Source organism: Glycine max, chromosome 5 (assembly GCF_000004515.6).
Source record: "Glycine max cultivar Williams 82 chromosome 5, Glycine_max_v4.0, whole genome shotgun sequence".
In the NCBI taxonomy this organism is placed as follows: Eukaryota; Viridiplantae; Streptophyta; class Magnoliopsida; order Fabales; family Fabaceae; genus Glycine; species Glycine max.
In genome coordinates, this window is record NC_038241.2 from 29,413,654 (window position 1) to 29,437,750 (window position 24,097).

Here is a 24,097-nt window from a genome sequence, read left to right on the forward strand (position 1 = left end):
TATGTAATCCGTAAGGTTTCGTAACATTACGGAAAGAAAACAAGCATCGTTACGAAATTCGTAAAGTTTCGTAACATTACGGAAAAAGAATCACCAAAAAAGGTAGGGGTGTATTTAGTAAAAATGGGGGTGCAAATAGCAACCAGGCCCACTTGGGCCTTCCAGAAAATTCCTCCAGAAGGCGGTTGCTTCTGGAGGAAGCAACCTAGCTCGCCTGGGCGAGCAGGGTGGCAAGCATCTCCACCATTTTTCTATAAATAGGGGGAGAAGTGAAGAGGAAAATTGTTCAGCCCTCCTGGTAATTCGAGAATCACTTGAAATTAGTGAAAAAAAATTGGTTCCGTGAAGAAAATCCAAGCTGAGGCGCTTCCGTAACGTTTCCGTAACATTTCCGTGGGTGATTTCGCGAAGATTTTCAACCGTTCTTCAACGTTCTTCGTTCGTTCTTCATCGTTCTTCGGTCTTCAACCAGTAAGTACCCAAAATCAAACTTTTCAATTCATTCTATGTACCCTTAGTGGTCCTCATTTGTTTTCACGTGCTTTTATTTTCATTTCATTTACTTTCCGTACCCCATTTTGACGTGCTTTAGTCATTTGCTTAAGTCATTTTCTTGCCTAATCAAAAAATAAAATAAATTTTCACCGATCATTTGAATTGTAATATCCGTTAATTTCTGTTAAAATGAAATCCAACCGTTCGGTCGTGCCGTAACTACGTTGGAAACCAAAAGAGGTAAAATAATAATATAATAATCAAAAATATCTTTTAGTAAAATAAACCAAAAAAAAGCAATTGGACATTTCTCTTTGGGATTTCTCTTTCTTGATTGAATCGACTAATAACCAAAGTGAAACTAATGCTAAAATCAATTCATAAACCAAACTTTTATCATCACCTAAAAAAGCCATTTTCAAAGGTCCAATGCCTTGAAATGGTCTTCTCCGCTTTCATTTGTTAAGTGTAGATTTCTAAAAGCCTAAAATCAACATGCAACTTTACTACCTCTTTCAAAAAATAAAAGATATCATTAATGGTCCAATGCCTTAATGTCTTCTCTCTTTTCAAAAGAATTGGAAGTTTGTTTAATGGTCCAACGCCTTAAATGACCTTTCATTCAATAAAAACATATCTTGCAAAAGGGATAAAAACAACTTAACCAAACACTTTGTTCACAAAGAACTACGTAGGTCTGATTTCCTTATCGCAATTAAGGAATACGTAGGAGCAAGGGAAACACCCTCGTCGACCGCAAAAAAGGATAAAAAAAATAAATAAAGACGTAAAGGGAACATAAAATTGAAGTCATGTTTGCACATTTAATTAAAGGTTGTCGTCTCTCGTGACGGACGCGTGGGGTGCTAATACCTTCCCCGTGCGTAAATACAACTCCCGAACCTTTCACTTAAAGTTCGTAGATCACGTCTTTTCCGGTTTTTCCGACGTTTTCCTCAAATAAACGTTGGTGGCTCCGCACGTATTCCTTTCTTGGAACACTCACCCGCGAGTCTCGCGTCGCCCTCCCGCCAAAGGGTAGGTTGCGACACATCGGTTTTCAAAAACCGATGTTAACATAAATACGATAACATCGATTTTCTTAATACCCGATGTTATACACAATGAACTACAACAAAAAAAGTGTATGCATGATGAACGTTGACATCGGTTTTGTAGTAAAACCGATATTAATGTTATAACATTAACATCGGTTTCAGTAGAAAACAGATGTCAACGTTGATGTTACATGGCATGGGGGATTCATGCTTGGAATGATTGGAAGATACCACAAAACCTTCGCTGGGGGCCCTTATTGGAGTTTTCATCAGAACTGCTTTCCTCTTCATCCTTCACTTTGTACCGTGAAGTCCCACAGATAGGGCATTTCGACATTTCTTGGAGTTCATGCCTGTAGAGTATGCAATCATTAGGGCAAGCATGAATCTTCTAATACTCCATACCCATCAGACACAATATCTTTTTCGCCTTATAGTAACTTTTAGGCAACATGTTGTCCTCTAGAAGCAGATTGTGCACTACCTCAAGTAGTGAGGTGAAACTTTTGTCACTCCACTCATACCTGGCCTTCACATTAACCTGACTTAACACCGCAGACAATAGGGTTAAGGAATTCTTGCACCCCGTATACAAAGGCTTCTTTGAATCACTTTGCAATCCTTCATACACAGGGGCGTGTGCTTGTTGGAAAGACTCTTGTCCAAGGTCACGAATCATGTCCTCTAAGCGATCTCCCATTTTTACATCAAACGGTTCAGATTGGGACCCACTCTGCATGTCTGCGACTTCACCATGCCATATCCACGTCGTGTAATTCTTCTTAATCTCATCACACAAAAGATGGTCTCGTATGTCGTCCAGTAGTTGTCGTCTTCCATTCAAACAGTTGATGCAAGGACAATAATATTTTCCTTCTTCATTCGGTCGACCTCTTTTTGAAGCAAATTGCAAGAACTGTTCGATGCCATCCTCATATTTTGGGCTCATGCGACTTTCATTCATCCAACTTCGATCCATCTAAGCAATTCCATGCATGAAAATCTCACTTTTTTATTTATAGGAGTGACAATTGGAACCAAAAGGGGTGTTCCAAATCTGATTTTGCTATTGAGGGTGGCAATAGGAACCAAAAGCCATGTTCCAATTCTGATTTTGATATTGAGAGTGGCAATTGGAACCAAAGGGGGTGTTCCAAATATGATTTTGCTTTTGAGAGTGGCAATTGGAACCATAGGGGGTGTTCCAATTCTGATTTTGCTTTTGAAAGATAAACAAATGACCTGAGTAACTAGTGCTTGGACAAGCTTCAACTACTTTTTTAGTGTTTGTTGCCATTTATTTGTTTTATTGCAAGAGAAGGGTGTCAAAGTATAATGAGAGTAAAGACATTCAGAGTTCAGAACACAAGGAGGATGAGGAAATGGCTCAGAAGGAGGATTTAATGATCTTTCAGGGTGGAGAGGACCTTACAATAGGTCAATAGCAACCACAAGGAGTCCAATTAGGACATCCATAGTTTCAGAATATCATTTTTTAAGTTTGTTATATATAAATTTCACTATCATAGCTTACCCAAACAGTGACAAAGTAGAGACAAACATTGACTCTATCATAGTTTGGTATTTTTTTCAGTTCTACTATTTCTTTATTGTTTTCTTCTTTTTCTATTCTTGTTAATCAATTTTTGCATGTACTTTCAACTGTAATAATGGGAAAATAATTTTCCTTTCTGGGTCTCTTCAAGTTTAAACATTCCTTGTTTTATTTATTCACACAATTGATCACAATGGCAAAATCCACCATTTCATTGGTTTTTCCCCCCTTGGCAAGTCAAGTTGCATACAATTGACCCGAAGGCTTTCTTTCTTTATTATTTTTTTCTTTCACTTCAAAAATTCTATATGCTTATTTGATTACTCAATTAGCTGAACTATGCAGATTATTCTATTTACTCTGCTTATAAAGTCTGCTCTAAGTCTAAAGTTCTCTCTCCTCTCTTGTTCAAACAAACAACTGGTTTTGTGAACCATGAAGAACATTATTCCTGGTTGGGATTTTGAGACTGATGCATGTCTCACCAAACAAACAAAGCTCATAGGGTGTGTGCTATCTATCTCTGTCAAAGCAGGATATATAATGTCCCTATTAACTTTCCCTTGATTATAATTCTCTATGTGGTCAATTATACAGGCCAGACCAAGAACTTGTACAACTCCTATGGCAAAATGGGCAAGTAGTGAGGCACAACCAAACATATAGGAAGCCACTTGGGAATTCATCTAACTTGAGACAGGTGCAGAAAACGGATCATTCAACATTAAGGTCTAGTGGTCCCTATGGAAACTCAAGCAACTTGGATCAAGAAGAGGCCACCCCATGGATCCAATTCCCACTTGAGGACCCATTGGAACAAGACTTTTGTTCAAACCTTTTATCTGAACTACCACCAACTTGTGAATTTGAATCTTACAAGCCAATCAAGCAATTGGAAGAGGACAAGTTTACCAATTTTTTTGCTTCTAGTACCCCCCCATCATCTTACTACTTCAAGTTCAAAACCACTACCACCTAACATGAAATCCTCATGTTGGAGATGAAGGAGGATTTGCTCCCAATGCTCAAGATAACAGGGAGGGGCTTGTTTTACTCATGGATGCCATTGAGAAGGCTGGTTATACTGGCTTTGGAAGTTGTTGACTACAATCCCAGTCAAGTCAATTCTTTGAATCCATATTTTGTAACTCAATATTTTGTAATAATTCTTTGAATCCATATTAAACTGAAACAAATTATATATGCAGTCAAGTCAATTCATCTATATACTTAATAGTATTTAAACATATACTATAGTGTGGATGACAAACTTTAATTGTACTTTTGCTGCATGCCAACTCGTTCCTGTGCATGAACAAACTGCTCCAACATGGAGTTGGTATAGGCAAATGAATTTAGGGGCATCAAATCACATGTGAAGCAAGAACAAATTGGCAGAACTCTAGTGAAAGACAGAGACACCAGGGTTGGCATCAATTTAGGAGGAAAAGGGAATGTGTTTGGGCTACAGGTTCTGTGCATCTACAGAACTATAGATCTATCTTTTATTTTTTGCAGTTTCTGTTCTTTTAAGGAGATAGGCTCCATTGTTTTTAGGTAAGAACCTTGGGAGAACCACACCACAAAAGCTAGCTATTGTAGTTCGAGAGCCCAAGGCCTTATAAATCCCATATTGGAATCCCATACTTCCAATGTGGGAGTCAAGTCTCATACCTTGCAATTGGATCCTAAAATAAGCTAAAAACAAATACCTTGCAAGTGTATGTAGAGTTGGTGCAGGGGCAAAGGGAATAAACTATAAAACATGAACACCCACTCAAACTTAGCATACTTCTACCATCGACTACACTGCAGCCATACCAGGTGCTAAGGACTAGAGTGATTCAACAAAAAGGGGAACAAATACAGTAGTTGTTGATCCAGGGCTTCTAGTTTCAAGTCCAAACCTAGCCCTAATGTGTCGAATATTAACTTTTTCCTTCTAAACATTAAATCCATACAAGTTTCAGTTAATCTTAGATCTAAATTTTTTAAATTCAACCTAATAAAGAAATATATCTCAGCACTTATCACCCGTGCCAGTGGAATAAAATTATACATGTTTTATCATTCAAAAATCAGTCAAACAAGGTTGAAACCAAAGATTTCAAAACATTCGTCATTCTATTCTATGAAAATTATTGAATTCAAAGCCAAAAAAAAATAGAATGCAATATACGTCACAGAATAGCCATAACAGAACTAGACCAACATCATTGGTGAGAAGAGTACCTTGGGTAGTTTATTGAGAATGTGGAGCATCTAAGTGTAACTGAAATCAACAGTTTTGCTAGCTTGAGCATTGGGTTTATGTGGCCTTGTGCTGGGTATGGGATGCACACAGAAAAAAAGTAGAGACAAATCAATAAAAGTAGCAACTTAGCATAAAAAAACTATAAAACATGAACACCCACTCAAACTTAGCATACTTCTACCATCGTGCACACAAGTACAACAACCCACAAAGAACACAAAGTTGACCTACGTACCTCGCGGAGAAAGCTTTGAGCTTTGAGCACCCACGAGTGTTTCAGCACCCTAGTACCCAGCGGAGGAGTGTATAGGGTTTTCTTCGAGCCACGGTTCCAAGAGCAGCGTAAGGGGTTCTGTGGGTTCGAGCGAAGGGTTTTCGACAGTATTGAAAACAATGTGGGTGTCGAGGGAGCGGTTTCCAGTAGATTTCAGGCTGGAGGAGAAAGAGAAGAGCGATTTCAAGCAGGAGGAGAAAGTGAAGAGCGAGTGCAAGGTTTTCGAGCGCGCGGGTTGTGAAATGTCAACGTTTTAACTTATAAACATAACAACATCGGTTTTTTAAAGATAACCGATGTTAACTGAATATAGTTAACATCGGTTTTGGCAAAACCGATGTTAACATCAAATAGGTTACATCGGTTTTTTAAAAAACCGATGTTAAGATCAACTCCTTAACATCGGTTTTCTCAAAACCGATGTTAACTCTATGAAGTTAACATCGGTTTTTCCAAAACCGATGTTACCATATTCATCTTAACATCATGTTAACATCGGTTTTTTAAATAACTCCATTTAATTACAAAAATGCCACTGTGCTTTCGTTAACATCGGTTTTCGAAATAACTGATGTTAATAAAGCGATGTAGAAAGCCTTTTTTTTAGTAGTGTGAGTAGAATAGAAAGCTCAATGTTTTGAGGCACTCTTACATAATGGATGTTGGACTCTCTTTTTATTGTGTTGGTTTGTTGTACTTTGGTTTAGAACATAAGCAAAGATAGAATAATTGTGAAGAAGTTTATGAAATTGAAAGCCAAGATAAAACATGATGTATAAATTTGATCCATCTTTATGGCCACAGAATTTAGTTTTAGCCAAAAGATGCCTTAATTCATCATGAAGAGAAGGAAAAAGAAAAAACACAAGGGGGTACTGACCATAGAACAAGACAAACAAGATTAGAGTACAAGTCCACAAAATACAATTTCAAAGAGACTATACAATGTTCCACTTATATTAGTCCTCTGGTTGTTGGAGACAACTTATTTCTAGTATGGCCTAACAGGTTAAAGTTGAAAATCCCATTTTATAGGACACTTATGTCCATTTAATTTCCAATTTTACATAATTTATAAGTTCAAACTTGCATGGTATCATCTACCCACATTAAGAAGAAAAACAAATGCAGCAATAACTAACAATTTTTTGTCCTTAAATCTTATATCCTTTCAATTGCTTAACTAAGTTTCTTATCAATATGAAATTAGGCTTGGTAAAAAAATTTCCTCTTTTTTTAGGATAGAATGGTAAGAGTAAGAGGGAAAGGATAGGTAATCCTCCAAATTAGAAAAGTGCAAAACAATGAAACGATAAATTAAAAAAAAAATCAGCAAGGCAATCCAGTCTCCCTGCAAATCAGAAAAGGAATCTTCCTTGGGAAGCTCATCTCTTGAACAAAATACAAAGAAAAATGGAACATAAGCAACCGTAAACTAAACAGTATCCACCCTAAAAGACAACAATCAGAATTAAGTCTCAAACTCTCAATTAAGTTTAAGTGATTTTTGTTGCCCTTAGTTTCTACATTTATAACAGAGTAGATACAATATTATTACAGAATAGCATAATAGTGGAACTATAAATGTTCTTAGGTTAACCTATTTATAGCTATTATAAATTAAAGTACAAGAATTCTTTTTGCATTTTCTTAAATAAAATTGAATATTATGAAAAAATTTTGGTTTTCTGCAGAAGAGTCTTTTAATTGTGTGTTGTACCTGTCTACTTTCTCTTGAATGGATGCATGCATTGTTACTGTGGAACACATTAATGAAAATCAATAAAAACCCTAAAAGGATTAAAATTGAGAACCTGATTTCTAGGCCTTTGCAATTTCTTCCATTACATCAATGCTCATTACATGAACCACATATAAAGGAGTGTTCACAAAATCAGCTAAATGAATAGCACAAGGAGTTGCCTCTCCTTCCAACTACATAGGTATACATAACCAAAAGTCAAATAGGGAAATCTTCTATAAATGAGAGACAAATTTTTCATATTTAGACTTTACAAGAATCACACAGCATAAGAAAACATAACAAGTGTTCAATATGATAACATAACAAGAATCTACCAACACAATTACCTGCAGCTGCATCATTCTTGGCATCTTTAGTGACTCTTATAGTTTCTTGTAGCTCCTCCAACTTACAAACCCTTGATTTGTCAGCCCCAAAGCTCCATCTACATAGGTAAAGACCAATGCAAACAATAATATTTAACATTAATCATAAAAATTATGAATAAGAGAAACATTCCTTGTTTCACTCATATCCACGCTATCCATGGTCCTTGGCTCTAGATCCATGAGCATTGCCCTCGGCACGAACCTTCCACAACTCACTTCATTGTGGTTGACGACGGTCTCTACGAACGAGTGGCACATTTCCACAGTTCCACAACTGAGTCTCCGAACCGGTACAACAACGCTTGGTTCCTCCTTCTTTTAGACCTCACCACTGGTTCTCTCTCCCCTAAAAAGTTGTTGTATATATCCACAACCACCCACTTCTCCCTCCATTTCGCTTTACTCACCCTCTAAGTCGTCAACTCGCCCTCGAGTTCCTCCGAGTCACGTGATTGCTAATGTTGTTGTTGTTGTCGAGTTTCTCCGAAACTTCAACACTCTTCTCTAGAAACCCTTCACTGTTGTTGGTTTGAGGGTGGGGAATAGCCACGAAGAATCTTGTGGAGAATCTTGAAGAAGCACATTTGGGCCTTGAAATAGCCGCGACATGAGGAAGCCATTGATGTTGAACAAATAAAGAGACAAGATTTTTCTTCTTCAATGCGGAAGGGGAAATGCCCAGTAGAGAACCGTCTTTGATTTCTTGTTTCAAAGTCATTTTTTAAAAAAATGTTGTAATTTTTTTGATATTTATAAAAATGTCACTAAATATTTAACGACGACGGTGAATCACCGTTGTTGAAGCATGTCTTTTGTAGTAGTATGGGGACGGGTGCAGATACTACCCATGGGTATGAGTTTGTTTGACATGTATAAAGATGATAAAAAAATTCTTGAAATTTCAAGAAACAAAGTTGGATAGTCTCACGGAAAATAAAACTAAGAAAAAAAATTGAATAGTAACAAAAAAATAATATAAAAAGTATCAAATAATTCAAGCTGCATAGGCCTTTAATTAAAATGAAATATCATGCGTGGGTTTGATCCATATATATTAAGTACTACATGTAAAAACATCATATATATTATATAATTTTAAGTAAACGTCCTACTTAAATTGTTATATATCATTTTTTTTTCTAAAATTTGGAATTGGAATTCGAATAATTTACTAAAATATCGTATAAAATGGAATGGAAAGAATCTATAATAATTATGTACCTAACATTATCAACAATTGTATTCATAAGATATATCTGAGATGAGCTGAATTACGTAACATCGGCCCAAGGTATCCTTGAAGGGATTTTTCACCTGTTCTAGAGTAAAAAAGGTTTTTAATTTATGGTACATTCTCGGGTTTTTTTTTTTTTCATTTTTTATTGCATTCCAAAAAGTTAATGTAAATTTACATTTTAGAATGAGTTTTCTGAAATATAATAAGAAGCGCAGGAAATAATAGTTGGATGTAGGAAACAAATGCCTACATTATCTTGTTCCAAAAACCAACAAAGTTACTTGGGTTACTTTTGTGGACTTCGATCCAGTCTTCCAGGTGCCTTTGAGCTGTTTGTACCTGTTAGTGTTCTTGGTCCCAAGTAGTTTTGTTTTAAAGAGATGGGCTCCTCAGCCCAGTCACTAATGGATTTATTTTATATCACGTGTGAAATTTTGTGCCCATTTTTTATTTTATCTTTTTATACTGGTTTAAAGCCATATTACTGAAAATAAACGTGTTAGAATAATTTATTATTAAGTACAGTTTTTGTCTTTACTTAGCAGAAAATCTTGTGTGTGTGTGAACTTTTTAGTATAATAATTCTCAAAATTACACTAATGTAGTTTGATATCTCTTTTTCTCTATGTATAGATATGACATATTATTTAAAAGAAAAATATATTATATGAGAGGATTAAATTTGAATTGTATAATCAAGTATAAATGATCAAGATTTAATGTCATGTAACTTTTTTGTCATTAAATCTGAATCATTCATGTATAATTATATGTAAATATTTAATTCTTTCATTTTTCATATAAGATGTTTATTCTCATATGTCTTTATATATATATATATATATATATATATATATATATATATATATATATATATATATATGATTAAATTATATTAATGTAACTTCAATAACGATTACACTATTTTATAATTTATATAAATTAATGATCTGACCATTGAATTATATATTCATATTATTAAGATTGTCAGTTTGTCTATATTAAATTTTGTTAAAATTGAACAATGAAAACATATTATGAGAGGAAACACTTAATATGATATGATTACTTAAAAAGTCACATGACTTTTTAAGATTAAATCTTGATTGTTCATATTTGATTACATCTAATCTTCTCACACTTATATAAAATATCTTTTTCTCATATGATATGTTGTCATTAAATAATAATAAGATAATCAAATGACTCATATTTTAATATATTTTAAAAAATTTATAGTACGTTAATTTTAATATGTATGAATGAGATAATAAATAATTTTATATTAATATGAAATTTTGTATATATGATCTTTATGAAAGGAACTTTCAATCTAATAATAAGTTTTAAAAAATATTATTCAATTAAAAGTTATTCATTAATATAATAGTTGATCAAAGTTATATTGGTGTAATTTCATATTTATTGGAGAAAAAAATCACCCTAAAATATATCTATGATTTGCTCTATAGATTCAAGCATAAAAGAATGATGTTCATCGAAAATTAATTAACATTTGTACTAAAAGGAAATATCCACCCAATGATTATGGATTTATACAATTCTTATCATACTTAGAAGTATCATTCCATAGATATTTGATGACTGGAGTTTTGGGGAAAAGAGTACAAATTCTTTTTATTTGAACGAATATTGTTACGCGCATTGTTGTAATGTTAGCTTTTCAGGGACAATTGCAATAATTTATGTAAAAACTGTATGTAATATTAAGTTACAAATCCTTCTATAATTTTTTTTTTCTAAAATTGAAAGTTTGATTATTTTAGGATAATACACGATCTCACGGCTAATGCTTTTTCATCAAAAGATCAATTAATTAAGTTCTACTGATAACATTTTTGTAACCGTTAGCGAACAAAACCATTTAAAACACAAACTTTTTAATTAATCAATCTAAACTTCTCATTTAAAAATTATTACATCCAACGACATTCACATGATGACTCTCCAGTGCTCCAGAGATTCCTTTGCGCACCAAGATGCGATGAAACAAGTCCCTACCACAATTTAAAACATAATTTGGTCAAATATGTGAAGTGGTCCCCTTTGGTCAATTTTATTTACCACGAACTAATGAGAGAAAATTATGAGAGAAAAAACAAACAATTATGCCAGTTCTCTTATCTATTTTAAGTTTTTATATAAGTTGTTATTATCTAACAATAATCGACAAGATTTCAACATATTATAAACAACTTACTTATCTTAAGAATAGATTAAAATTGCTAAATTAAAGTATTATTTTTTTATTAAGTATTGTGAATATTATTGAAGAAGAAATAACACTACTTACCCACAAAACGGGACACAAATGATTAGTAACTTGAGCCCTTTAAGCATATGTCACAAATTTAATTACGTGAATAAAATAACATTGACTATTTCAAAAATATTATTATTGTAAATTTTAGTAAAGTAACTAATAATAATTAAAAATTTCATATTTTTTGTCATACATCCAACAATTTGCACTTGAACTTCTTTTGTACCCAGAGTTAATTCAATAGCTTTTCTCATTATTTTACAAACAAAATTTTCTTGAATAATATTAAAGAAAAGAGTATTTTAAAAAAATTCATAAAATTTAAAAAGTATTTTTGTGAGGTAACATGTTAAAGGAATGTTTAGTAACATTCAACTATGAATATGAATACGATTTTATATTTCTCGATCTCGACAAATATAATTTGTTTCTTAAATAGAATAACATTTGTAAGGAGATGAACTATTTTCTCAAAAACTTTGGATTATGAGATATCTTATTTTTAATAAACAAATAAATAAATAAAACTAATAAAAACAAATAGATAAAAGTAAGTTATACAGTCCATAGTTTCCAAGGCTAGCCTTTAGCAAGAAGTTAAATCCCAATTTCCGATAATGGACCATACTGCTTTATTGGTCGTCCATCACGGTCACGGCATTGCCTCCCTCTAACTGATTCAGCGTGATGCTGTTGTTCATCTTCTTTCCCACGTAGCAATTATTTATTTCTTCGTCTACATTTCAAGCTTACACCTAAGATTAGATTGACTAGGATAGGACATTTAATACACTGAATTCGTGGTGTTATTGCAGTTCAGTCCTTCTCATCTACTACATAAATTGCATTAATCCTACTCTGAGATTTCTAGCCAGTTCCTTCACCCCCATGTTGAATTCATCCTCCATCTGCCAACAATTAAAACAAACCAAACCAAATTAGTCTTTTTGGCCAAGTAGCCACTTCCGGATAATTGATGATAAGTATTAAGTAATTTATAATAAAAATAAAGATACATAAATATTTATTATTTTAAATATTTTATTAATATTTTTTAATTTTTTTATCATATCATAAGTTTTATTAAATTTATATTTTTTTTCTCTTTAGATATTGTTCATGTAAAATTTTTCTTATAATAATTTACACATTCTATTAATAAGGGAACTTGATAATTTAGTACAATCATTAACATTTACCTTAATGTAAAATTTTTAATGACTTTCTTGGGTAATTATTTTTAATAATAATAAGAGTAAAATATGTTATTCCTAATAAATATTTAAATTTTGTATAATAATAATAATAATAATGTACCTCGGCTACTATGGTTGTGTCGAGAACAGAGGAACCGAAAGACAAGGCGCTACTATAGATGATCGAGAGATGAAGTTTCTCTATCTCTCTGAAAATGTTCACCAGCACTGTCTTTTCCTTCTCGCAGAGGATTCGAATCAGCACGTTCTTCTTTGACACCCTCGCTTCAACTTCTGGTAGTGACAAAAAATTCGCTTTTGACGAGGGATCATCGGAGTTTCCGAACTCGCAGGAGTTTGACGAAGTGTCTGAGACATCCTCGTCCGCAAGAAAAACCTGAGATTTCTTCGCAAACATCACAGATTCCTCGTTTTTCCTTTTGCTCTGCTCCTCCAGCAGCTTCACTTGCTCCTTCAGCTGCTTCACATACCTTATAGCCTCCCCCAACAGAGACACCTTGTCCATCTGCAAAAAATTTACCATTCCTTGGTATTGTTTACAAATGTAGATTTGAATGTTTTTTCGTCTGGTATGAAATATTCATTAGATTTTTGCGGATAATTAATTTCTATTACAAAATCTAATTAATATTATTTAATGAGATATTTTTTCTTAATATTTTTTTTCATTTACAATAGTCAAACTTAAATTAAATGTTTAAGCAACATAATTTCAACTTAGGAAACATTAAAATAGCTATTTCAGTGAAAAAAGATTGAACGTGCTTAGCGAAAGGGGTTAGTTACACTCTAAGAAGAACATGATGAATCAAAATTTAAATTTTAAACTTTTATTAGGAGAAATATCACATATACTTCGAATAAGATTGTCAGAGAAGAATAATAGTTTAGAAAAAAAGAAAGAAATTGAACCTTTTTGAGGTCTGGAATAAGGGCAGAGAGGGCAATGAACTGCTGGCTAATTTTCTCTCTCCTCATTCTCTCAGCAATGATGTGATCTTGTGTGTGATGAGAAGATCTGGCAAATGAGCCCATTTTCTTGTTTTCCTGTGGTCTTGTTGGTTCATTCTTTGAAGGCAAAGCTTTCTCAAGATTCACAACCTTGGTGCCTGGCTTTGAGGCAGATTCAACCTTTATTGTTGGTGGATTCATGTTGTCAAAGGAGAGAATATAGGAGCTGGGAGTAGAACTAGAAGCTATCTTTTGTGAGAGTTGTTCTCTCTTTGGCAACTTGAAAGGCCTCTCTAAGCCACTCTCAGCCGCTGAAGAGTGACTCTCTCTGGAAAATAAGCTTTGCTGGTTCTTCTCTAATAATGCAGTGGCTACATCATGAGGAGATACTAAACATCCATTCACATCATCCACTTTTATGTCTGATTGACCTATGAAACTGTAATCATCTGGTTCCTGGTAACAATGTAGTGAAATTTGAGCAAGAGAGTTGTTGATTCACAAAAAAGTTCAAGAATGCATGCATGCAAACATTAACTATGGTGTATAATATGATTTTTACCATGTCACAAAGACAACTAGTCCATGATTCCTCCATTGATGTAATGCTATTGCAAATTTTGTTTCAGGTTTTGCAAGCAAGATAGAGAGTATCAATATTGATCCTGAAAGTAAGAAATTAGTAAAAAAAAAATAATTTAAAATGGTGGTCATGTAATTTGATACTAATACCTATACATTCTTTAGTTCGTATATAAATTCCAAGAGAAAATGAGATCAATTACCTCCTCCAGCGATAGCTGAATGGCTCAACCGAATCTAGGAAAAAAACACTCAAGTTGGCTCGTTTTGATTTATAGAGGGTAGCACCCCACATGCACGCATGCGCAGATTCTTCAATTTTCAGCAATACTTTATTACGTGTCCAAAACTGCTTGTTCCACATGTTAATTACCAATATATGTCAGCTTCAATTTGTTGACACCTTATTCTATTTAGGGTGAATTAGATGGAATAATGCTGCACATGCACAATACACTATTACATAGGTATCATTTTATAGCCGTAAAGGTTTTATTGCCTGGGTAATCATTCAAAACTATTTTTTTAATGTACACTTATATTTTGATGCTACCAAAAAAATTAATGTAAGTGGATATGATGCATAAAAATGTGTACGAAGCATTATTCAACTAAGAAAAAGTTTAAATAATTTGTGATGTTTTTAGTTTATTTTTTTCATGTCTCAAAGAAACAAAGTATTATAGATATCTTTGATACACTCAGATAACTCAGAGAATTGATGAAGTAATATAAGTCTCGTTGTGTTTACTCATAAGAAAATAATGTATTTAATGAGATAAATGTGTTATTCTCGAGTATTTTAAAGAAATGTGTTATATATCATACAATAATTATTTTATTACCTCATAATAAGCATAAGAATAAATTTTTTCATCCTTATATTCTTAGAAATAAAAAAATAATTCGTAAAACAAACACAATTACTGGTGTAATGACTAGGCGAAACTCACTTATGTGGCTGTAGGGTTAAGGGGTGAACCTGATAATAAAAATATATTTGTAAAGACTAAAATAAATAAAAATATTACATTTTATAAAAATAAAAAAATATTGTATTTGCATAGACATAGTTTTTTTTTTTCTAGTTACATTGAAAAATCATGTAATAAGAATTTAAAAAAAAAATCAATTTTTGTTCACGAAAACTAAAAATAAAAACCGATTAATCAACATTTTGTTGTTGTTGTTGTTGTTGACAACAGAAGGGCCCAATTCTCAGTGGAAGGTTAACGGCGTTAATACTTAACCGCGAGAAAAAAATAAATTAAAATCCGATATTAATTCTACCGCAAATCTTGCAGAAATTTAAATCTGCTGCATATCTTTTATAAATCACGATTACGATTATAATCAAATTTAAAACTTCCAAATCCCTAGCCTCACCGAACAATGTTCGTCTCATTCCTCTTCGTTCTTTACCATTCTCTGTGCAATTAACTCGAACCATTCTTCGGTCCTCAGCAATCTTCAGCAACACTAATTCGTTCATTTCAATCTTTTGTTTGAGTTGGTAAGGGTGGTATTAAGAGTGCGAAGAATTAGGAGGAGGTGGCTTATGTTTCGAGCTTGCTATATTTGGAACTCTAGTTGTCTCCTGCAATTTTTTTTTCGTTTTTTATTCTTATTTTTTCTCAAGAGAGTCGAAATTGATTTTACTACAGGTCTGCAAACTTTTTGGGGGATTCTGCATGTAATTAGTGTGGGATGAATGTAAAAGTTATGGGAATTCAGTTGTTATTCTTGGAATAAAGTACAAGGTGAAATTCCTCCATAAGCTTGAGTCTTAACATTTTTGATTAAAGTATAGTGTTAATTTTCTACGATCAAATTACCTTTCTATGAGATTGGCATTCGTTGTGCCCAGCATTAATATACATTTTATTGAGGATAAAAAAAAGTCAGAAAAACGACATGGACCTTTTTTGTCAAGTTTTCAAGAAATTATTTCTTCCTTATAAGTCCCCGAGTGCAACCTCATGCCTTAAGTTTGCCAAGGCTTTCACAAAAGGAAATGATTGTCTCCAATTAGTTAATTTTTTGATGCATTAATTCTTTGATTAGAGAATGTTGAATTTTACCATAAAAAGTATCTTGTGTGGAAAAATGCATATCTTAGTAATTAATCGTCTTAATTGGCTCACTGAATTTCAAATAAAAGATGTTAAAATTCATTGTTGAAACCACCTACTTATAAAATTTCACTTTGTTTACATGAAGAATAAATAAAAAAAACACTTGATTTTCATTCCATGATGACAGAACGTAAAATAGCAGAAAAATAGTTTAAAATTTTATATAGTTGTATATGAAAAATATATAGAACTACCTATAGATATAATTCTTCGCTTGCAGAGTGTTCAAACCTATATCCATGTCTTAAGACATTCACACAACTATAGTATAGCAACATTCGATTATGCAGTCATTGTGCTATACCTATGTGACAGGAAAGAACGACCAACACCATAATTTATTTTGGAAAATGTGATCTTTGCATTTTTTATCATTAGCCAACTAAGACATAGAGGAAGAAAACTACCCACGGTTGACGATTAGCAATATTCTCCCATTCACGGTTGCTTTGCGGTACATCAATGGCAGAGCGGGGAACGACTTTCAGCGAGGTTAAAGAGTGTAAACGACCAAACGTGATAAGAGAAATTATTTACAGAAGTTTTAAATTTGATTTGATCATAAACGTGATTTGTAAAAGATATGCAGTTAATCAGATTTACATTTCTCCAAGATTTGTAGTTTGATATCAGATTTTAAATTTCCTTTTTCGCAATTATACTTTAATGTCATTAAGCTTTGTTCCCTTGTATGCCACATGGCACCTACTACTAGCGGATCACAACTGACGTGATGGTCCCAAACCAACATATAATATCTCAATTAGATGACAAATATAAAATTAGTTAATATTACCAATGTATAAACTTTTTCAATAACTTATGATGATATATAAATAGTTGAGAGTTTATGAATTAAAATCTTACCATATATCCATGTTATTTTTTTATGATTGGAGAAAATAAAGAACAACTAAATTGCAACTAAATGCGAAAAAGAAACACCTCGAGCATCCTCCATTAATAACTTAAGGAGGGAAGGAGAGGGGGAATTCAAAATCAAAAAATCAGTACTTAGCTCATGAGCATAGCTAGCTAATAGATCAACACATCTATTAGCCTCCCTGAAAATATGACTAACATGACCAAACCGGTTATAGGAGGAGAGGAGTTGCAAGATGTCATCAAGCAAAGGCTGCAACTATTTGGAGTTCTTCCTACGGTCCTCTATCATCTTGATCGCAACTTTTGAGTCCATCTCAAACCACACATTAGCAAAGTTAGCAAAGTGATCGATAGCCATGAGGATACCTTTCTATAAAGCCCAAAGTTCAACCCAAATAGCGTTGCATGACCCTAGGTTAGTAGCGAAAGCTTTAATTTAATAAATCTACCTAATGAATCTCTAATGATACCTCCACAAGAAGCATGGGACGTGGATCTTCTAAAAGAGCCATCCACATTAATCTTGAACCAGTCTACAAGAGGAGGAGTCCAACCAAAAAGAGCCTCCTCCTTGGTGACCATGACGAATTTGTTTTGGAAATCATCAGATCCCTTAATGATACAACAAACTTGGGCCCATGTTCTATGTAATAAATCATAGATGGGAGAACTAACATTGGAGAAGACCAGATTATTGCAATCCTTCCACAATTAATAAGCCATGACACCAAATAAGGACTTCTAGTTATCACCAAGGTTAGCATCTGGGGAAAGATTGAGATCAAATTGTAGCCAAGCATTATACCTCAGGGTAAAAAGATTTGCCCGTTGATCCGGGACCAGACCTGCTAAACAAATACACAATCCTTGAGGGCATGAATGATAGATTCAAAATATTGGAGACATCTTGGACAAAAATTCGAGTCCATCATATGACGATGAGTGCATTCCATATTCATGAGAAGTCTATTATGAGCCATCTTCCACATAAATGTTCTCATCCTTTGAGGGCCTTTCCATCTCCATAGCACCCTGAAAACAGGATTAAGATATTAGACATAAAATTAATTTAGTTAGTTACTAGAAGTTATTTGAGTAAGTTAGTTGGTTACTCAAGTTATAGTTACTAGAAGTTATTTGAGTAAGTTAGTGTTGGTTACTCAAGTTAGTTATTTTCTATCTTTGTATAAATACGTCAACTTTGTAATACTTTGATCAATGAATGAATTGAATGAATTCGAAAACTATCGTTAATTTCTTTCATTCCTAATATGGTATCAGAAGTTTTTGCTTCCGTGTCTCTTGCTTCCTATTGAAGCTATTTATGGTTCTGTCCGGTGGTGTGGATAGTGCTGCTAGCTCTCGCTTTGTGGCGTTGGGCCCTGACTCGAGGGGGCGTGTTGCGAGTCCCACATCGAGTGGTTCACGAGGATGATTAAGTTCTTATATAACTGGGTAGACCACCCCCTTATATATCATTTTTTAAGGGGACCTTTCGGATGCCTAGTTGGTTCCTTTTTTTTTCTCTCATGGCCATGGATGCCATTGATGATTAAGTTCTTATATAACTGGGTAAGCCACCCCCTTATGAATCGTTTTTTAAGGGAACCTTTCGGATGTCTGGTTGGTTTTTTTTTTCTCTCCTGGCCATGGCTGCCATTGATGATTCTAACCCCTTCATTCTTTATTCTTCTGACAATCTTGGCATTGCCTTAGTTTCTCATCCTTTCATCGTGTTCTCGGCAAAGGCTTAGTTGCTGATGTGGTGTTGTGGATGAATTGGCGTGGAGCGGTTGCGGTGCTCGTTTATGCCACCGCATTGTGGTACCTCTTCAAGCGTGTCGGTTACAATTTCTTGTCCTTCGTCACCAAAGTTTTTTCCAACAAGCTTTGATGCTTGCTTTGGACTCTTGGAAGCCGTCGAAGTTGGTCGAAGATTTCTCGAAGTTTTTATTTTGACCAATGTATTTTCGACATGTTTCGCTATATTTCATGTTTTCAATTTTTTTCTATTTTTTTCTCTTTCTTCTTTAATGTTGATGTATTGTATTCTCCAAGCTAGAAGTGTTTTCAACACATTCCAGCTTGCGGGGGGGTATTAGACATAAAGTTAATTTAGTTAGTTACTATAAGTTATTTGAGAAAGTTAGTTGGTTACTCAAGTTATAGTTACTAGAAGTTATTTGAGTAAGTTAATGTTGGTTACTCAAGTTAGTTATTTTCTATCTTTGTATAAATACATCAACTTTGTAATACTTTGATCAATGAATGAACTGAATGAATTCGAAAAATATCATTCATTTCTTTCATTCCTAATAGGATGAGGAAGAAACTCATCCTCGTTGGATAACATAACATAAGCTTTCTTGATGGAAAATTCCCTATCCTTAGAGAAACTCCAAATGGGATAATCTTCAAAAACCTATTTTGGAGGGGAACAACACAAATACGATCGCATATATTAGGATCAACGAGTAGATTTAGAACATCCCACCTCCACCTATTATTTGAAGCATAGGTTGCCACCGATAAGTTATTAATCGTTGGAGGGATGTCTTGAGGGACTAAAGTTTCAAGAGCAAGGCAACCTGGGACCTACTTATTAGTCCAGAATTTGACTGTTTGGCCATTGCTAATCACCTAACCAATACTGACTTCCAAGTATTGCCATAGCTGAGATATCCTATTCCAGATATGAGAAGCGCAAGGTTTGTGAGTGACTTTAGGAATAGAGAACGCACTGCAAGCATACTTTGTATGGAGAATACACACCCACAAGGCTTCCGTATCAGAAACTAACTTCCAAGCTAACTTCAGAATGTAGCTCTTGTTGAGGTCAATGATGTTACGAAACCCTAACTCACCTTTGTGTTTTGGTTTACAAATTGTTTCCTATCATGAGAAGAGTCCCATATGAAATCTTTGCATAATTTCTCAATAGCTTTACCAACAGAAGCCAAAAGGAGAGTTGATTGCATAATGTACCCCAGAATGCTCAAAAATGAGGATTGAGCTAAAGTTATACACCTAGCAAGAGACATCTTTCAAGACTTCCAACTCCCCAACTTTTACCTGATTTTATCAATGATACCATAAAATTAATTGGTTGTTTTCCTCTAATTAAGAATGGGGAAACCCAATAGCTCTTTGTGGTAGAAATAACTGGAATCTTGAGGATGACTCTCAAGTGGTCAACTTTATCCTTGTTGACTAGTTTGAAAAAAAATATAAAGGATTTCTACTCATTAATTTTCTTGCCTGAAACTTCATAGAATAGATCTATGACTCTCTTAACTTCCTGGGCTTGGTCATCAGAAGCTTTAGCAATCAAAATAATACCATTAGCCAAAAATAGATGAGAAATGGATATCCTACCTGTTTTTCCTTAAAAGAAATGGTTTCTAGCTGCCCTGAGAAGTAGAATCTTGAATCATGTGTGCCATATGTTCCAAGCACAAAATGAAGAGGTAAGGGGATAGGGGATCCCTTTGCCTCAATCGTCTAGTTGGGGAAATAGGATTAGTTTTTGAACCATTCCAATTAATAGCAAACTCCGAGGTACTTAAGCAATAGCGAATGACATTGACCATCCAAGCTAGGAAACCCGCCAAAAATAGAGTATCGACAATGAAGTCCCACTCCAATCTATTGTAAGCTTTCTGAAGATCAAGATTTAACAACATATGACCAAAATTAGGATTGGAATTATTCATAGAGTGGATTGGTTCTTGCAAAATGATAGAATTGTCCATGGAATTGCAACCTTTAATGAAGTTGGAGTGCAAAGGCCCTATAAGCTTAGGGAGAGAGTCTTTTATACGATTGCAATTACTTTAATGAGAACCTTGTAGATGACATTGCACATAGCAATGGGCCGAAATTGAGAGATGGATGACAAATCATTATTCTTAGGAATAAGAGTGACCGGCGATTCATTTACCTCTCAAATATTATGAGGGTTCTACTTGCAAGACTTGATGAACTCATGAAGAAAATGCCCAACCACATCCCATTGGGATTTGAAGAATATGGAATGGAAGTCATTCGAGCCTAGGCCGAAATTGAGAGATGGATGACAGATCATTACTCTTGGGAATAAAAGTGATCAACGATTGATTTACCTCTCCAATATTTTGGGGGTTTTGCTTGCAAGACTTGGTGAACTTATGAATCAAATGCCCAACCACATCCCATTGGGATTTGAAGAATATGGGATGGAAGTCATTTGGGCCTGGCGATTTATAATTTCCCATCAAGAATAAAGCTTTCCTAGTTTCTTCCATGGAAATATCCTTGTTAAGCATAATCATTTCACCCCGAGATAAAGGAGGGAAAAAAATGAAGGTGCGTAACAAAGAAATATCATGTTGATTCTGAGGCAAACAGAGAAGCAAAATGGTCAATCACAATGTGTTTGATTTTCTCTTCATCATACTCACATTGATTATTATCATTCGAAAGTGCCTCGACTTTATTCCTCATGTGCCTAACTATAAAGGATTGGTAGAAATAGTGGGTATTCCTATTTCCCCATTCCAACCACTTGATGTGCGCCATTTGGAACCAATATTGTTCTTCATTATTGAGGATCTTCATATAATTCTTCCGCAACCCATTCCAAATATGAAAGAGGTAAGCATCTGTGGCCAACATAAGATTCTTGTTAACCCCTTCTAATCGTACAAGGATACATTTTTTCTTTCTAAAGATATTACCACAAGTATCCTAATTCTAAGCTTTAAGGACCTTAGTCAAGTTTTCAATATTTCTCACCCAAGACTTCATAGGTTGCCAAGCTAAAGAGACCTGGGTATTGAAATCAGGGTGGCTAAGCTAAGGACCCAGGAATTTAAAATAGTTGTGATGACTTCTATAAACCCCATCATTGATGTGCAACCAAAGCCAACAATGGTCAAAAGAGGGGACACTAAATAAACCACTTTGGAATTGAGGAATTTCTACTGTCACAACATTAGCCACAATCCTATCCAAACGCTTATAGAGGGTGCCAACAATGGTCATAAGAGGGGACAGTAAATAAACCACTTTGGAATTGTGGAATTTCTACTGCCACAACATTAGCCACAACCCTATCCAAATGCTTATAGAGGGTGCCTCTTTTCTTGGTGAAAGGAGGGCTAGAAAACCCAAGTTCACTAATATTACAATCATTAAGACAATCGACCAAGAGAGTAGCGGAAGACAAATTGAGGAAACCTCCTCCATGCTTCTCACTCTGATACAACACTTGGTTGACATCCCCAGCAACAATCCAAGGATTAGAACCATCATTATCGATATTACAAAGCTTATCCCAGAGGATAACAAGATTACCCAATTGGGGGCTAGCATAAATAGTAGTGAAAACCCACAAATTGAGAGATCTCGGGTTGATATGTAGATGGACATGATAAGTAGAAGAAAACACCATAGAGATAAAGATAGATGTCGTCCCCCATAGATGTCGTCCCCCATAGATGTCCTCATGAGAGAAACGAAACAGGAAGAAGTCATGGTTCAGATCCAAAACTTGAACAGTGCCTATACAAGCCCATAATTTTTGGAGTCTAGCCGATATGAAGTTGAGGTTCACTTTTTTACCCATTAATTTCACTAACAGGGGATGCTTCCAATAACCACACCAACGCTCATATTGTTCAACATTAACTTCTATCTCAGGGAAAGGATTAATGGGCTTTACTTTCTCTATCTCATTATCATCCATAAAAGGAGTAGGACAGATTTCCTCTATCACGACATTAATGATCTCATCAGCAGTCATACTTTCTTCAGTCGTAGGTCCCACAGTTGTAGGTCTAATCCCAACAATCGTGTCCTTGTACGATGGAGCTCCATTAGCATTGGAGAAGGACATTTTCATTGAGTATAAATTACCAACTCCCATCTTTACCTTCTTAGTACTACAATCCTTCTAGTCCTTTTCCTTAGTAGAAGGAGCAACGACCTTCTTAGGGTTTTTTTGTGAACTCATCATCCATTAAAATATGTTTTCCTTTTCATGGACCAAGTATATTTTTCAGGAAAATTTATGCTACACAAAATTAATCCTTCCAAGTCCTTAGAAGGCTGTTGCCTAGTGCCAACATCCACATGTTATTTTTTACTTATTTCAATAACTTCTTCATAATTATATACAATTCATATTAAAATAGTTTGATTATATTTTATCTTTTATTATGAAAACAATTTATACAAAATACTTATCTAATAATCATTTATTAAATAAATCTTTATTTAATTTGATTACCTAAACAAGTCAAAGTAAGATGATTTTTCTCTTATGGTAGATAACTTATCGAAAAGAGATCATGATCTACTTCTATTCACATTCTGCAAGCACTGGCGGATCTATACTAGCGGATCTATTTATATGAGTTTGGGGTAATTGTCCCCACAAGATTTTATTTCTTATTTGTATATGGGTAATAAAAGAAAATTTTGTCCCCATAAAAAAATAGGTATTGTTCTCATAAGATATTTTTTCTTAAAATGAATGCAAATAAATATAAGAAATTAAAAAAAAGAATAAATTGTTACTAATTTTACTAGTTTGTAATTTTTATTTAGTTTTCATTCAACTATTTTTATTTTTTTGTCATGACATTATGTATTTTTTTATGTTGTGAAAATATCAAATAAATGATTATTTTGGTTTCTCAACGTGTAAAATAATGATAATTAGGTCTCTAAAGAAAGAAAATTATAATTTAGTCCATAAACAAGTAAAATGTGTGACACTTGCGTTTTATGTCCACTCAATGTCAAATTGATCATTGAAAAATACAACTTAATATCAAAATAGTGCTTGAACATTATATTTTAATGATAAAATGATCCCACAGAACTTCGCGACAGGACGTAATTGTTACGCTTTCTACATATTTAATAACTAAATTAGAATTTTTATTCTTTTAGGACTAAATTATTACCTGTTTATTTACACAAATTTTTTTATCAGTTTACACATTTAAGAACCAAAAATGGTAATTTATCAAAAAAAGTTATAAATTATATCT

The 24,097-nt window shown here is 33.9% G+C and overlaps 1 protein-coding gene across 1 annotated transcript; it reads right to left on the bottom strand.

The window, feature by feature from the left end:
- Positions 1-11,818: 11,818 nt before the first annotated feature.
- On the bottom strand, positions 11,819-14,297 carry LOC100787596 (transcription factor bHLH18). Its single transcript, XM_003524660.5, has 5 exons — positions 14,244-14,297; positions 14,021-14,123; positions 13,420-13,914; positions 12,608-13,012; positions 11,819-12,198 (listed from the first exon to the last, which is right to left on the bottom strand). Exons 2-5 carry the CDS (start codon positions 14,054-14,056, stop codon positions 12,124-12,126), a joined length of 1,011 nt encoding a protein of 336 aa, XP_003524708.1. The 5' UTR covers positions 14,057-14,123; positions 14,244-14,297; the 3' UTR covers positions 11,819-12,123.
- Between the last annotated feature and the right edge of the window lie 9,800 nt (positions 14,298-24,097).